This window comes from Balaenoptera ricei, chromosome 20 (genome assembly GCF_028023285.1).
Source record: "Balaenoptera ricei isolate mBalRic1 chromosome 20, mBalRic1.hap2, whole genome shotgun sequence".
Taxonomy (NCBI): domain Eukaryota; kingdom Metazoa; phylum Chordata; class Mammalia; order Artiodactyla; family Balaenopteridae; genus Balaenoptera; species Balaenoptera ricei.
In genome coordinates, this window is record NC_082658.1 from 12,865,071 (window position 1) to 12,880,319 (window position 15,249).

A 15,249-nucleotide genomic window follows, 5' to 3' on the forward strand; every position below is an offset into this window, starting at 1 on the left:
TGTTTCTTTCCCTCATGGTGTCCCCTCATGACATCCCCTGATGATGTGTCCCTCATGGTGTCTCCTCCTGGCCCCCTCATGATTATCCCCTCATAGTGTCCTTTCTTTGTGTCCCCTCATGATTCCCTCCTGGCATCCCTTCAGGACACCCCCTCATGGCATCCCCCACTGCGTCCAGCAGTGGGATCCATGGTGGTGACGACAGCTGCCCACGTATGTTCAGTGGCTTCTCCAGTGCAGGACTGTCCACGGCCTGTGGATGGGATCCTCATGGAGCGGAAGTTGAGTCAATGTGGCCTGTGCCTGTGTCAAATGTCTGACCCTCCCAGCTCACTCTCTGTACAAGTTTGGTTTTGCTCTGACTTCAACATGAACAGATTAAACTGAAATGAATATGAAAACTGTTTTTAACTGACAAATGTGTTATTCATCGAGAGCCTCAGCCTTTCACTCCGATGACAGACAGTGATGAGCCTGGTCTCCATGAGGGCAGGCCGGCAGTTGCTGAGGCCACATCGCTATGATTTGCCCAGAATTTTTAATCCTCAACATTTTTCCTCAGTTTCCTTTAATGTGTGTTTTTAAGGAGATGACATTTTTATAGGGTGATGAGAGGGAAAAAAAGAAAATCTACCAGGAGCATCCCAGGTTTACGTCTTTCATGTTTGGTGTATTTAAGCAAAGGAGTCTCTGGCTCACGGGTTCCACATCCATGGGGCCGCCTCTCCATTTCTCACTTGGGACCAGAGCGGGAGTCTTTGTCCAGATCAGCACCACTCAGCCGAGTCCCTTCCGCCCCCTCACTAGCCATCCCCCACCCAGCCTGCAGTGACCCCACCTGCCTCAGGCACCCACGAGACAAGGGGGTGAACCCACAGCCACCCTCTCCCGACACGTGCAGGTGGCTGTGCTCACCATGAATTTGGAGGGCAGGTGGTCTGAAAACAGAACCCTCTGCAAGAAGAGGTGGCTTTTAGCTGTGAGGTGAGATGGACATTTTGAGGTATCAGGTCTCGGCTGCTAGCCTCCCATGTAAACTTTCTGAAAGAAAAAAACAATATTGCTACATTCCAGGGAAACAAACACAGTAAACCCAGGTGGTCTGTGTGGTCCTGAGATGGGGCTGGGAACCCCAAAGGCTGGAGGAGTGTCAGCCAGATGCAAAGGCATTTTTGAGGGATGACCTGTGCCCTCAGACCCTGCCCTGGGCCCGACCTGGTCACTGGCTTGGGGTCTGGCCTGTCTGGGGGCAGCATTTCCAGAGGTCTGAACCTCTGGAGCACCTTGTCGGGCCTTTCCCTGACCTCTCCCCAAGAAACACCAGTGCCCCCCACTCACGGGGCTGTTTAAAGCTGTGTCAAAGACCTTCCCAAGCAGGTCTCTGCTGACTCCACAGGGCAGCCTCTGCCCTTGCTGTTGCTGGTGAAACCCCACCCCGGGGAGGAGGGGGCTCTGCTTCCACCTCCCCCACCCCCTAATTTGGTCCCCAGCTGCCCAGAAACCCACCTTTAAATGGTGTCAGGTTATCTGCTAATGTGTCCGGCTACAGTGGCAAGGACATGCATATGGTGAGGAAACCCCCGTGCCCCTTCAGGCAAAGGGCTCTGTGGTTCCCACACACATTTGCTCCTTTCCTGCTCAGGGACTATTGTCTACACAACCTGCTGGGGCTTCTGGACCAGCCACAGACTCTGGATTCAGAAGGGGAAGCCCTGGCCATGAGGGAAAATAGTGGACTCTGAGCCTCAACTAGGCTTTGGACCTGCCCCGGGGCAGATGATAATACCCACCTCACCTAGATCCCAGCCCAGAAGTGCTGGCCACAGCTGGATGTCGGTGCCTGGGCCCTCTCTTCCTGCACCTCGCAAAGCCATTCTTCCTACTTAAGAGTAACATGCAGAGACCACACTTTAAAAAAATATATTTTTAGACAAAAAATTCTAAATATCTACAGAAAAATGAACAGTACAATACATACCAAACATCGACAGCACTCTCTCTGAGAGTTGTGTTACCGGTGATGTTAATTTTCCTCTTACTTACTTATCTGTTTCCTAAATTTTGGACGATGGATATGCATTATTTTGAAATAAGCAAACAATACTGGAGGTTATTTTTTAAAGGACAGTCTCTCAATGCATGATGACCAGAGCATGAGAAGATGGACTACAGAGGTTCCCGGTCTCACAGAGCTCTGGTGAGAGACGTGACCAGGGCACGTGGATATGCTTCCACACTGCAGTGTCCTGGTCCCCTGGAAGGAGAGAGGCAACAAGAGGTCAGTAGGTGGGCAAAGCAAATAAGACAAGGAGGGGTGGGCTGGAAGGGATGGAAGGCTCTCTGGAAAGTGCCTCGCTTGGCACATCTGACTCTCCTCATTCACCACATTCTCCATTCTCAGGTGTCTTTTATCACCCGTCTCCTTCCTAGAGCGGAAACTCCATCCCGTAGAACCCTCCTCCATCTGTTTTCTGTACTGACATATCCCTTGGGCCTGGAACAGTGCGTGGTGCACAGTAGGGCTCATTAAATGTTTAGAGATTGATGGTTTCCAGTACCAATCACAGAACAGTCATCACACAGATGTGAAATGTTGACCCCAGAATTTACTGACATTCTATTCACCCAAAGGTCTGCATGGCACGTGCCTATGTCACAAGGTCATTGGTGTGAGTTAGTGTGAATGTGAATGTGTTCGTGTGTGTTGGATCCAAAGTTCCATAAACCATGCCTGGGATTTTGACTGGATATTCACTTGGTTATCAGACTATCTGGGGGAAGAAGGGGAAACAGACACTGCTCACCATTGCTTCCACTCTTCCAGGAATACTTTCTCTGGGCCAATCCTCTGTCCTTCCCAGGGATTGAAATAGGAAAGGCCCAGACAGGGTCACCCTCAGGCTTCCTAACCATCACTAACCTGGAAGCTATAGATTTTCTTAGCCATCCTGGTCAACTGTGACTGGGGAAGCGGGAGTTGCCAGGATTGATCTGTTCCTGAGAGGGAGAGGAAAGGAGAACCAACAAAGACTTTCTGAAGAAGAGCTCTGGACAACACTGGTGCAAAACTCTATGACTTTATTTAGTTAAAAATGACACAAAACAGGAACTAAATAGGCAAACTGCATAAAACTGCCAATATTTGAAACAAGGTCTCTCCCACTGCAGAGTCCCCAGTGCTGATAACTGGGTCCTGTGGAACCCAGAGGCCATTGGGTAAAGGCAAGCACATGTCCCTGTGGTCCCCAAAGTCCAGTGTGTTCCTGGGAGTGTGTCACACCTGAGACGTCCCTCCCCACAGCCAGGGTGGGGCTGGTGCACAGATCTGCGTGCTGTTCCCCACTTCACACGCTGCACGGCAACCACTCACCCAGCACATCCTGAATAGCCTCAAATTCCTAACTCCATGACATTTGACAGAGAACTTCTCTCCCAGTTACAGGTGTTTGGGTCCCTTCCACCTGATGCTGTGGTGGGTCCCATTTCTCAGTCTCTGGGCCACTCACCATTCTTCCTCCCCAGGCCCAACTCTCCAACCTTGGCTAATTGCTAATTGCTAATAACAACCCTGGCTGCTGTGGAGGGGTCAGTCCTTCCCAGCCTCTGGTGTCCTGGGGAAGCCAGGACAATGGTGACCACTTGGGCCTCAGTTCCTCAGTTCAGGGGCCCTGGGCTGAGCATCTGGAAACGTGGCAGCTCCCCCAGGGCTGAGGCTCCCATGACAGCCAGGCTCTCCCCAGGCCCTCTGGGCCCACTGGTGCTGGGATCCCATCCTTGGGTGGAGGACTGTGGCCTAGAGGCCGAGTCCCCCTCCTCTGCCTCCCTCTTGGTCCAGGGTGAATAAGAGAGGATGGTGAATCCCCTCTTAAGCAGGGCTGAGTCCGCAGGGACCAGCTCTTCATTCTGCCCTGGAGGAGAGGATTCCAGAATGCTGAGCCTCCACCGGTGCAGGTCCTGCTTCTGGGGTGCAGGTCCTGCTTCTGGGGTGCATCTTGGAGTCTCACCACCCTCACCTCATCAGGCTCCAGTAGCAGTTTCCAACACTGGTCGGGGGTCCTCAGGGCCCATCCTGGCTTCATCTTCCAGAGGTAGATGGCATCATAGCAGCCCACCATAAAGATGACCTGCAGGTCCAGTAACGAGGCCTCGGCCTCAACAGGGTCCGTGGCCCGGGTGGTGCCCAGCTCCAATACCATGGGCTCCCGCCGGCGGCAGGTCCACTTTGAAAACCTCCTGCCATGGAGGAGAGGGGCTTGGCCAGTGTGAGCAGGTAGGGAGTCCCCCAAATCTCCAGGGAAGGCTTTGGGTCCAGTCAGCATCCTCAGCACCCAGGCCCAGGGCTGTGGCATCCTGAGGCTCCAGCTCGGTGGGCACAAAGTGATCGTCCAGGCCCACCTCTTCTGACTCCACAGGGCCTGACGCCAGGGTGCCCGACCCCCAGTCCACAGACCCACCCTGTGCAGGCTGCCCTTGGCCCTGCCCCCAGCTTGGTCCCATCCCCGGGGATGCCCCCTGCTCAGACCCTGCCTCAGTGTGGTCCATCAGCTCAGGGTCCCAATCTTCATCATCTTCCCAGTCTTCCGGCTCCAGCAACTGTCTAAGGTCCAGAAAGGCAGCCTTGAAGCAAGCGAAGCAGACCCTTAGCTGGCTGCCATGTTGAAGCTGGTACATCCAGGACGTGTAGAGGTAGGACATGCCCTCCGCCTCACACCGCATGCTGACTGGGGGGCACATGGCCACGCCACCTACAGGACTTGCTGGGATCTTAGGGGGTCTGGCCCACACGTGCGGGGCACAGTGAAGTGCTGGGGGGGCAGGGAGGAGGGGGCGTGAGAACGAGGAGGAGAACGGTGCGGATCAGGAGGAGGACAAAGGTGTTTCCTGTGTGGGGATTTGGGGTGGGGGGGTGGATGAACTGGGTCCTAATCCAACAGGGACCTGCAGAGGTTGGGAGGGACAAACTTCTGGAATTATCTTCAGCTGGTGCAAGTGTTCTGTCCTCTGGGAACTGCAAAGGAAAGCAGTGAGGTTAGGGCCCCCCAGCAGGCAGGTGGGAGCAGGTCACGCAGGGACGAGTTGGGTGCAAGGACCTTTGGGGTCAGACCCGGCCCTTTCGCTCTGCCTCTGCTCAGTTTAGCTGATCTGGGGCCAGTGGGCCACACAGCCTCTCCCCCATCCAACTCCCTACCCTCCCACCTCAGGGATCCCCAAACCCAGTCCGCCTTGCCTGATGGAACTGAAGGAAACTGAGGCAACCTGTCACAGCCTGAGGGAACCTGAGAGAACCTGACTGAACCTGACAAAACCTGAGGGAAACTGTCGGAACCTGATGCAAGCTGTCAGAACCTGAGGGAACCTGTCAGAACCTCAATAAATCTCACAGAACCTGTCAGAACCTTATGGAACCTGACAGAGCTGTCAGAACCTGACGAAACCTGAGGGAACCTGACAGAACCTGAGAGAATCTGTCAGAACCTGAGGAAGCCTCACAGAACCTGAGAGAACCTGACTAAACCTGAGAGAACCTGAGGGAATCTGTCAGAACCTGAGGGAACCAGTCAGAACCTGACCAAATCTGACAGAACCTGACAGAAAGAGCCTGACAGAACCACCCCTACCTGAGCTAGCCCGTCTGGCCTGAGGCCACGCTGGACCACGGGGGCTCTTCAGCCTCCAAGCCCCACACTCCACCAGCCCGCAGGCCCCAGACCCTCTCCTCAGTCCGAGGGGCTCTCTCCTGGCCTGGTGCCTCCCTCCTGCGGGCACCTGGGAGGAAAGGAGGGGGCTACAGCCTGCCTGGGCATATAAAAGGCCATTTCCCATGGTGCTCTGGGCTCATCTGCATATCTCCCATGAGCCTCAGCCCACCAGGAAATGAAACTGCTGAGTCATTCCTCTCCTCCCCTCCCCCCACTCCCCCGCCCCTCCCCGGAGAGCCTGTGCAGCCCCCATGGAGGGCAGGGCAGTTTCCCCAACACTGTCCGCAGGGTGTGCCTGTGATATTTGCTCCTCTGAGGGCTGAGAAGACTGTTTCCATCCCTCTTTCAATCTGCAGGTTTCTGAAATTCTGTGGGCAAGTGTCTCTCTTATGGTCATTGTTCTATTCCTGGGTCCCCTGGGTGACCTGCTTGGTCAAGGGCCCTTGCCTTCTGTGGTTATAATAGATTCCTTCTTTGTACCTCTTGGTTAAAGTTTCTTTATGAATTTCAGAAACTGATCAATTGCCAATTATTTACATTTTAAGCACATTTCTGCCTCTTTGGCTCTTCTCACTTTTAAAATAAAGGCAAGGAGGCCAAGAGTGGGCATCTGAACCCTGGCCTGTCGAACCCTCTTCTGCCACCCGACACTGGGGCTCACCATCGAGGGGCCTGCCCTCAGCCGTGAGCTCTCATGGACTCCAGCATTCAAGGTGACAGTCTTGGCTCGTGGACCCTGAGCCTGGGTGGGAATGGGCTGCCCACCCTGGCTCTCCCGGCTGTGTGTGTGTGTGTGTGTGTGTGAGACGTAGGGGAGTGAAGGCACTTAGACACCTGGCGGGGGCAGCCCCCATCCTCCCATTCCCTCCCCCTCCCGGCATTAGGGATCCACTCCGGATCCACTCCAGATTAGCACGGAGGATCAGAGGACAGTCTCGCTTCCTGTGGATGCGGTCCTTGATTTTTTTTTTTTTCAAAATTGTAAAAAGGTTAATCATGTGTTCATATATTAAACCCAGTGCTTTAATATTATAATTTCTTCAAAGAATAATCACTTCTTAGATGAAAATGATTAAACTTGCTCTTAATCCGTGTGAATTCAATAACAATTTAAATATGTTTTGTTATAAAAATCTTATCATTCCTGACGACAGAGTTAGGGTTACGCAAGAGAAACAATATCCTCAATATTTCAATCAATTTTTCTTCAGTGAATTCAGACATGATTAACTAAGATCTCTCTTTATGAGGACTAGTTTTTTAAATGCCATTTTTTAGATTATTTGTTTTTATTTTTACATCTATAAAATTCTGGTCATTGGTTTTTCATTGATCCATCCACACGTCTGTTCAACAGGCTCTAACTGCCCCTGCCCTGTGCTGAGCGCTTGTCCTTGCAGGACGCAAAATTGTCCAAAGACAGGCCGGAACAAATGGCCAGCACAGTGCCAGGACGACGTGAGCGAGGTTCTGGGAACAGTTTCCCACACTGGGGGCCAGCAAGGCTTCTGGAGCAGTTCCCAAGCTGGAAGGGACAGCGACTTGTTCTCGGTGTCATGGAGACATGGGCACAGGCTTCCCAACATCCACGCACCCTTCAGAATGCTCGGGTAGGTCCACGGAAGGAACGATCTAGAACTTAGGACAGCCTGGGGAGCCTCAGACCCATGGATTCTCCCCTCAGGTCTCTTCAGAAACCAAAGGCAGTGGCCAAGGACGAAGACAATAATGAACATCATGAGAAAGACAGAAGGGAATGATCCTGCACGACAGGAAGATTGCAACCCATTCCGGCAAGAGGTCAGCAAAGATGCTGATATTTACAGGAATAAGTTTAAAACTGCAAAACTGGAGGTCCATTTTGGAACGACGTGAGGAGTGGAAATTGGGAAGCAATATCAGTGTCCACCGGTAGGAATGCACAGGATACGGCCACACCATGGAACACAAACAGCCACATGATGGAACACACACAGCCACAGACAACAAGCTTCAAAGAAGATCTACTGTGAAGTGATCAGCATCTGCCCAGTGAAAAGAAAAGAGCAGGTTGTAAGTTGTATACATAGTATTTTTTTAAATATTTTTTTAATGTGGGCCATTTTTAAGGTCTTTATTGAATTTGTTACAATATTGCTCCTGTTTTTATGTTTTGTTGTTTTGGCTGAGGGGCATGTGGGATCTTAGCTCCCCGACCAGGGATTGAACCCACACCCCCTGCATTGGAAGGCAAAGTCTTAACCACTGGACCGCCAGGGAAGTCCCTGTGTGTGTACATAGTATTGCCTTGATTTTGTAGAAGAAAAAAATCTGTGGCCACGTGTGCAACTGTCAGGTGTGATACATGCAGGTGGATTCCTGCCCGCGTGCACACATAAGTGCCGTGCATACATAAGTGCCGTGCATCTGGGTACGTCTGTGCCCTGTGCACACATGTTGGGTATCACATGTCTGCAAGCATATAAAGAATGGAAACACAATATCAGCGTGATTACCTCTGGGTGGTGGTATTGTGAGTTATTGAATTTTCTTCATAGATTTCCATATTCACCTAATTTTCTAGAATAAATATGTGCTATGACCACAGCTCTGGAAGCCACTGAAAGCCCTTGGAAGTGCTTTGTGGGTGGTGGTGGGGTCTAGACCAGCCCCTCCTGGCTGGAGTCCTGAGCACGGCTCTCCCCACTGCTTACCTCCCCCAGCCGCCCTCCAGCACCTGCCTGTTAGGCTGCCATGGACTGTGGACCCTCACACCTCCAGACTCCAGCCAGGGACTGGCACTCGGTGAATGGATAGGATGGCGAGGTGAGTGCTGTCCCGCGAGACCATGGCGGGGCTGGACCTCCTTCCCAGGGTCTTCCGCTGCCTAGAGCCCTTGGGGGGATGACTCCAGAGCCCCTGGAACCACCCTCAGGTTCTTTCATGTCAACCCTTGTGAGTGTCTGAAGCTCCCCTGCAGCCACAGCCTCCACGTGCACTCAGACCCTGAGCGGCCGTACACACATCCATCAGCCGTGCCATTGCCACGGTTACTTCCAGGCAGTGGAGGCTCCAGCAGCTGCAGCAGCCGTGAGAAGGGCCAGATTCAGGGTGAGCATCCCCCAGCAAGTGATCATCACGTGTTCCCCGTGTCCCCACATGCAGTGACCAGCAGCCCAGCCTAGCTCTGGTCACACTCTGCTGGGAGGCACCCATCCCCGCTCTGGATGCCACCCTCGACATGGCTGCCTCCACCTCAGGGAGCGCACTGCACATGGGACGTCTCAATGTCCCCTACTCCAGAGCCCCCCAGAACCATCCAGGCAGAAGCACGTTCATCCTGTGAGTTTGCGGTGGCTGCCACAACTCAGTGGCTTAAAGCCACACAGTTTCTTCTCTTAGAGTCTGTAGGTCTGATGTCTTCAGTGGGTCCAGGGCTGGTTCTTTCTAGAGGCTCCAGGGGAGAATCCCTCCCTCCCCTGTCCCAGCTTCTAGAGGAGCCACACGTCTTGGCTCACGGCCCCTTCTTCCGTCTCCAGGTCAGCAGCGCAGCATCATCTGTGACCTCTTCTTCCGTCCTCATGCCTTCTCTCTCTGACTCTGCCCCACTCCCCCTCCCCTTGTAAGGATGCTGGTGATGCCATTGGTCCCACTGGCGTCCAGGCCACCCCCACGCCCACCCCGCGTCAAGGTCCCTAACTTAATCACACCTGCAAAGCCTCTGCTGTGTGCGGTGACATACTCACAGGTCCCAGGATTAGTAGACATCTTCGGGGACGTTGTTCAGCCATCCTGTGCTCTCAGTTGTTCCTGTCCAGCTCTGGAATTCTGGAAACATCTTTCCTCTCAGGACACATGGGAAGTGTCCTAGCTCTCAGAAGCCGACTTCTTGTACGGGGCCGAACTAGAAGCTCACATGAGTCAGAAGTGGAGGCTCAAGGCCGCCCTCTGCTCCGAGTTCTGGGACAACTTGTCACAAGCATCTTCCCAAGGGGCTGAGAAAAGCCAGGCTCTCGGAGCACACACCTCCTTTCCCTCTTGTTCTGGCCTTTTTCATGCCCCACACCTGACAGAACAAGCTTAAACAATGATAAAAAAAAGATCTCCCTTCAGTGTCAGATATGAAGAGGGTTCTGCTGCCCAGATGTTTCCAAAATGAAATCTCTGCACAAACCATCCATGTTTCTAAAGGGCGTTCCTACAACCCTTGAGAAGAAAATGAATTCATCCAGTTACAGATGGTTGGTGCCACAGAGACTCGAAATGCACATTTGCTGTGAGAAGCAGCAGCAGAAGAGAGAAGGAAGAATTAAACGGATTTCCCGCGTCTGCCCGGGATGTTGAGTCTCCCGCGAGCATTCCCCTCCCGCACGTGCCCTCTTCCTAGCTGGGATCGTAGCATCAACTCCCGCAGTGGCCCCACTGTGTCCACGGCGGCCCTTTCCTGGAAACCCTGCAGCCCAAGTTCCTGCTATAAGACATGGCCTGTTAGTATCGTTTGACAATATCATTTACCTCATTCTGGTAAAACACAGAACTTTCAGCCCCAAATCTGAGTCTGGCAGGTCAACTTGGTATGGAGGGCTGAGCATGTCTCCCCCTACATGGAGGTCCAGCTGCAGTGACATAGTGCAGCTGGATTCTGGAGCCCAATAGGACTCCTGCAGCTGGGACTGACAGCCCACCCTCCCACCCGCCCACCCATGGGACAGATGCCTGCTGAGGGCCTGTCCTGGGTTGAGGAATTCAGGGGGTAAAAAACACGTGCCATTTCTTGCTCTGCAGGCTCCATTTTAGTGAGGAGGAGCTAACAATAATCTCCTCAGCAGAGAAACACCTTAATTTCAGATGGTAGAAGTCCGGGGCGATGTCGTGGAGAGTGCGGCCACGCACAGGACATGTCCCCGCAGTGTGACACGTGGCAAGCCCTGCCTAAGGAGGCGCAATCTGCAATATGTTATCCCCCCAGGAAGCCCCCAAAGTTTGTGCTGCCTGGAGACTGGAAAAGGCAAAAGGCCTGTTGGGGGAAGGTATCCTTTGAGGTCAGACCTCTAATTGGTGGTAGCTGGAGGCAGAAAGGATGATGGGGCCGTGACTGGATGTGAGACAAAGACCAGTCAGGACAGAAGGAGAACAGAAGCAGCTGAACTCTTTGATTCTATAAAATTCTAATGGTAAGAGGGAAACAAATGAAAATGACTCTCACACGCTTAGGTGCAAATGATATGAAAATGGAAATCCAAGATATTTGCTATTTCTTCAGATTTACCATGGCATTCAAAATTTAATGTCCCTATAGAAGTATGTGCCTCTAAGGGAAACCGGAGCATGGTGTTAGAGGCCCCCACTCGTGTGAGACCCCAATTATACCCCAGGGGATTGCAGAGACAGAAACCAGTGGCTCTGTACATTATTTTACAGTAAACTCATGAACCTCACTCATTACTATGGCTGACTTTGAGTCTTATTAGCATAAGTTGGTCAGAGAATTATTATTCGTCCTTGTCTTTGTGGCTTTTTGTTCCTTTTGGAAACACAACTCTAGTTTTATGGGCAAGTCAGTAAAAAAATAGAAAATCAACAGACAAGCAACTTTTCAGAGCACATCTGTTCTCCACGGCAATGGGGGTGTCTCACGGCCTCTGGGCCTCACCGGGTGCCTGCTCCCTGTGGAAGCAGAGGTCTTCCTTTGCATCAACAGGCAGCGTCCCTCTGAAGAACTCTCTGTAGTGAATTCAGGCAAGAAAGTGTTAAACTGTTCATCTCCTCCTTTATTGCCTGTGAGGAGGAATGAGAGGGAAAAGCCAATAAAAATCTACTGAAGTGCTTGGCGCAAATATGGAGACTGGAGGTAAGGGCTGGACTTTGCTTTGTAATATAAGAGCAAAGATGTAAATGTTTAAGATCCAAGTACTTGGACTTCACTGGAATAGGCAGTGATCCCTTCCTCATCTTGATTATTACAACAGTTTTCAAGAAGGTTTTATTTGGTGAGTCACTTGATTGTCTAAACACACTTTTCTTTCTTGTCAGGGCTTGACTCCAGCTGGGTCACCTGCCCACGCATCCAAGCCCGTGGGGCCTTGAGGGCTTCGTGGGTTGGGTGGTTTCTCTGGGCACGACTGGCCGTGTTGAGGTCAGATTCCCGGACGCGCTGGCAGAGCCTGTGCCTGGGAAAGGCACCGACCCAGGCTGCCTCTGAACCCATCCAGGGATGCAAGGGCCATGCCCAGGGACACAGCAGGTTGGGAATGCTGTGATGGCTGGCTATCCTGAGGATGGAGGTCACCAAGCCAGAGAAGGAGCAGGAATGTGTCCACCCCACAAACCTCTCTGGAATGTTCTCTGAGCCTCAGGAGCTGCAGAAGGCCGAGTGGGTGAGACTGGTAACTTCTGCTGCAGCTCGAAGGCGCTGGTACTCTGGGGGCACATGGTAGGACTTCGGTCTCCTTCCTCCCACGGGTTTCAACCAGTGTTTGCGCCCAGCCCCCCGGGCAATGGGGCCCTAAACTGACCAGGGCGGTCATCCTGGTGCCCTTCTGGTCTGTCAGCCCCACTGACCCTCATCTTCTCTCTCCCCCTTCTCCATTGTGAGAACTCATGTGTCCCAGGCCTGTAGGGGTGGGCTTTGGGCAGTGGACAGGTCTGGGTGCCAGATTCTGGGCCCTGCTGGCCTCCCGACCGTGACTCTGGACCCATGAGGGCCATGTGGGTCAGGAACTCGAGGCAGGACCAATTACTCAGTTTGTGGCAGGTCACGGTGGGGTGTTTGAGTCACAGGGTGGGGCAATCAGGTGGTCAGAGGACCATGGCTACTGGGGGTCCCTGTGGAGATTGGATTGGGTATCGACTGGACTCAGACCACGTTTACCAGGGAGGGAGGAGGGATCAAAGGACCCAATATCTGTGAAAAGTTCTAACCTCACCCAGCGGTCTAGGCACTAGTTCTTGAAGTGTACATTTTGGAAGCACCTGCAGAGTTTAAAAAGATACTGATGCCTGCGTCCCATGTGTGAATTCCGCTATCATTGGTAAGGGGTGAATGTAAGTTTTCTTTTGCTTCGTAACAGATCAGCAAACTTAGTGGCTTAAAGGAGCACACATTTATTTTCTCAGTTTCCATGGGTTAGGAGTAGGGACATGCCCTGGCTGGGCCCCCTGCTCAGGATCTCACACAGCTGCAACCAAGGTATTGGCCGGGCTGTGCTCTTAGCTGGCAGAATTCACTTCCTTGTGCTTGTAGGGCTGATGGCTTTGGCTTTCCTGGCTGTCAGCTGGTCCCAGAGGCCATTCACAGTTCCCATCCACAGTTCACAACATGGCTGTGTCCCTCTTCAAGGCTGGCAAGAGAGAGCAAGAGCTGTGTAGGAGTCTTATGTAAGTTTAGGGTAATGTCATCGCAGAAGGGACACTTTGCCACATAATGTAACCTCATCAAGACAGTGACATCCACCACCTTGACCACTGCTTTTGGTTGGAAGCAAATCACAGGCTCCACCCCCAATCACGGGGAGGGTGTGACTGACTGGAGGTCACCTTAGGTGTGTCTGCCACATGCTATGATGTGGCCACTGGGACTCTTCAAACCTCCCAAGAAAATTTTAACCTGCGGCAAAATCTGGGAGCCACTTATCCAAGAACCTTCGCTGTTGTCTAATTCTAGAGGTGGTTGTGTCTCCTTCCTGCAGGCACTGCCCAATCCAGGCCCAGCTGCTGACTGCTGATTCTTTCATTCTGGGGTGCTCGACAAACATCTAGGGGGAGACGTTGCTGGTGTGCTTGAATATATCTGTTGAAGTTTGGAAAGAAGGACTGACTTACCCAATTAACTTGGTAAACCATCCCAAAAGCTGCCTATCTACATTCTTTTTTTTTTTTTTTTTTTTTTTTTTTTTTTTTTTTTTTTAAGAAATTCGTTTTTTTTTTTTAATTTTATTTATTTATTTATTTATTTATGGCTGTGTTGGGTCTTCGTTTCTGTGTGAGAGCTTTCTCTAGTTGCGGCAAGTGGGGGCCACTCTTCATCGCGGTGCGCGGGCCTCTCACTATCGTGGCCTCTCCCGTTGCGGAGCACAGGCTCCAGACGCGCAGGCTCAGCAATTGTGGCTCACGGGCTTAGTCGCTCCGCGGCATGTGGGATCTTCCCAGACCAGGGCTCGAACCCGTGTCCCCTGCATTGGCAGGCAGACTCTCAACCACTGCGCCACCAGGGAAGCCCTATCTACATTCTTATACTATTAATAAAAGTAACTTCCATTTAAATTGCATTTTGTATAAAAATGCAAAGAGAAGGGCTGTAGACTGAATTGGTCCCTCCAAAATTCATATGTTGAAGCCCTAATCCGCAATATGACTACATCTGGAATAGGATCTTTAGGAGATAATTAGGGTTAAATAGAGTCATAAGGGTGGCGCCCTAATCAGATAAGACTGTGGCCTTATAAGAGGGAGAGAGAGAGAGATCTCCCTCTCTGTGTTATGTGATGACACAGTGAGAAGGTAGCCATCTGGATAGTCAGGAAGAGAGCTCTCACCAGAACCCAACCATCCTGCACCCTAATCTAGGATTTACAGTCTCCAGAACTGTGAGAAAATAAGTTTTTGTTGTTTAAGCTACTCACTCTGGTATTTTCTGATGGCAGCCTTGGCTGACTAATACAAGAAGCAAACAAAAATATTAGAGAGTAAGAATTAGATGAAGTAAACTAACATCATGGCCTTGGAACTGTAGGATATACTTTAAAAGACAAAAAAAATTTTTTAAAGAAAAGATTAACATTTGATTATATCTAAAAGGCTCTAAACAAGTCTTTGTTTTAAAAAGTGTCTGTTACCTACATAAATATAGTCAACTGATCTTTGACAAAGAGGCAAAGGCAATACAGTAAAGAAAAGATAGTCTGTTCAACGAATGGTGCTGCAAACGGTGAACATCCACATGCAAAAATATGAATCTATTCACAGATCCTACACAAAAAACCAATGCAAATAGATCATAGACCTAAATGTAAAATGCAAAACTGTGAAACACCTATTAGATAACAGGATAAAATCTAGATGACTTTGGATACGGCAATGACTTATTTATTTATTTATTTATTTATGGCTGTGTTGGGTCTTCATTGCTGCGCACGGGCTTTCTCTAGTTGCGGTGAGTGGGGGCTACTCTTCATTGCAGCGCGCGGGCTTCTCACTGCAGTGGCTTGTCTTTGTTCCAGAGCACAGGCTCTAGGTGTGCGGGCTTCAGTAGTTGTGGCTCACAGGCTCTAGAGCACAGGCTCAGTAGTTGTGGCGCACGGGCTTAGTTGCTCCATGGCATGTGGGATCTTCCCAGACCAGGGCTCAAACCCGTGTCCCCTGCGTTGGCAGGCGGATTCTTAACCACTGGGCCACCAGGGAAGTCCGGCAATGACTTTTTTAGATGTAACATCAAAGTCTCAATTTATCAAAGAGATAATCGATCAGCTGGATTTAACTAAAAATAAAAACTTCGGCTCTGCAAAAGACACTGTCAAGAGAATGAGAAGACAAACCAAAGACTGGGAGAAAATATTTCCAAAAGACACATTTG

At 51.2% G+C, this 15,249-nt stretch overlaps 1 protein-coding gene across 1 annotated transcript; it reads right to left on the reverse strand.

The window, feature by feature from the left end:
* Positions 1–3,970: 3,970 nt before the first annotated feature.
* LOC132356090 (testis-expressed protein 19-like) lies at positions 3,971–4,734 on the reverse strand. The gene has a single exon (XM_059908834.1). The coding sequence runs from the start codon at positions 4,732–4,734 to the stop codon at positions 4,153–4,155; it is 582 nt and encodes a 193-aa protein (XP_059764817.1). The 3' UTR covers positions 3,971–4,152.
* Between the last annotated feature and the right edge of the window lie 10,515 nt (positions 4,735–15,249).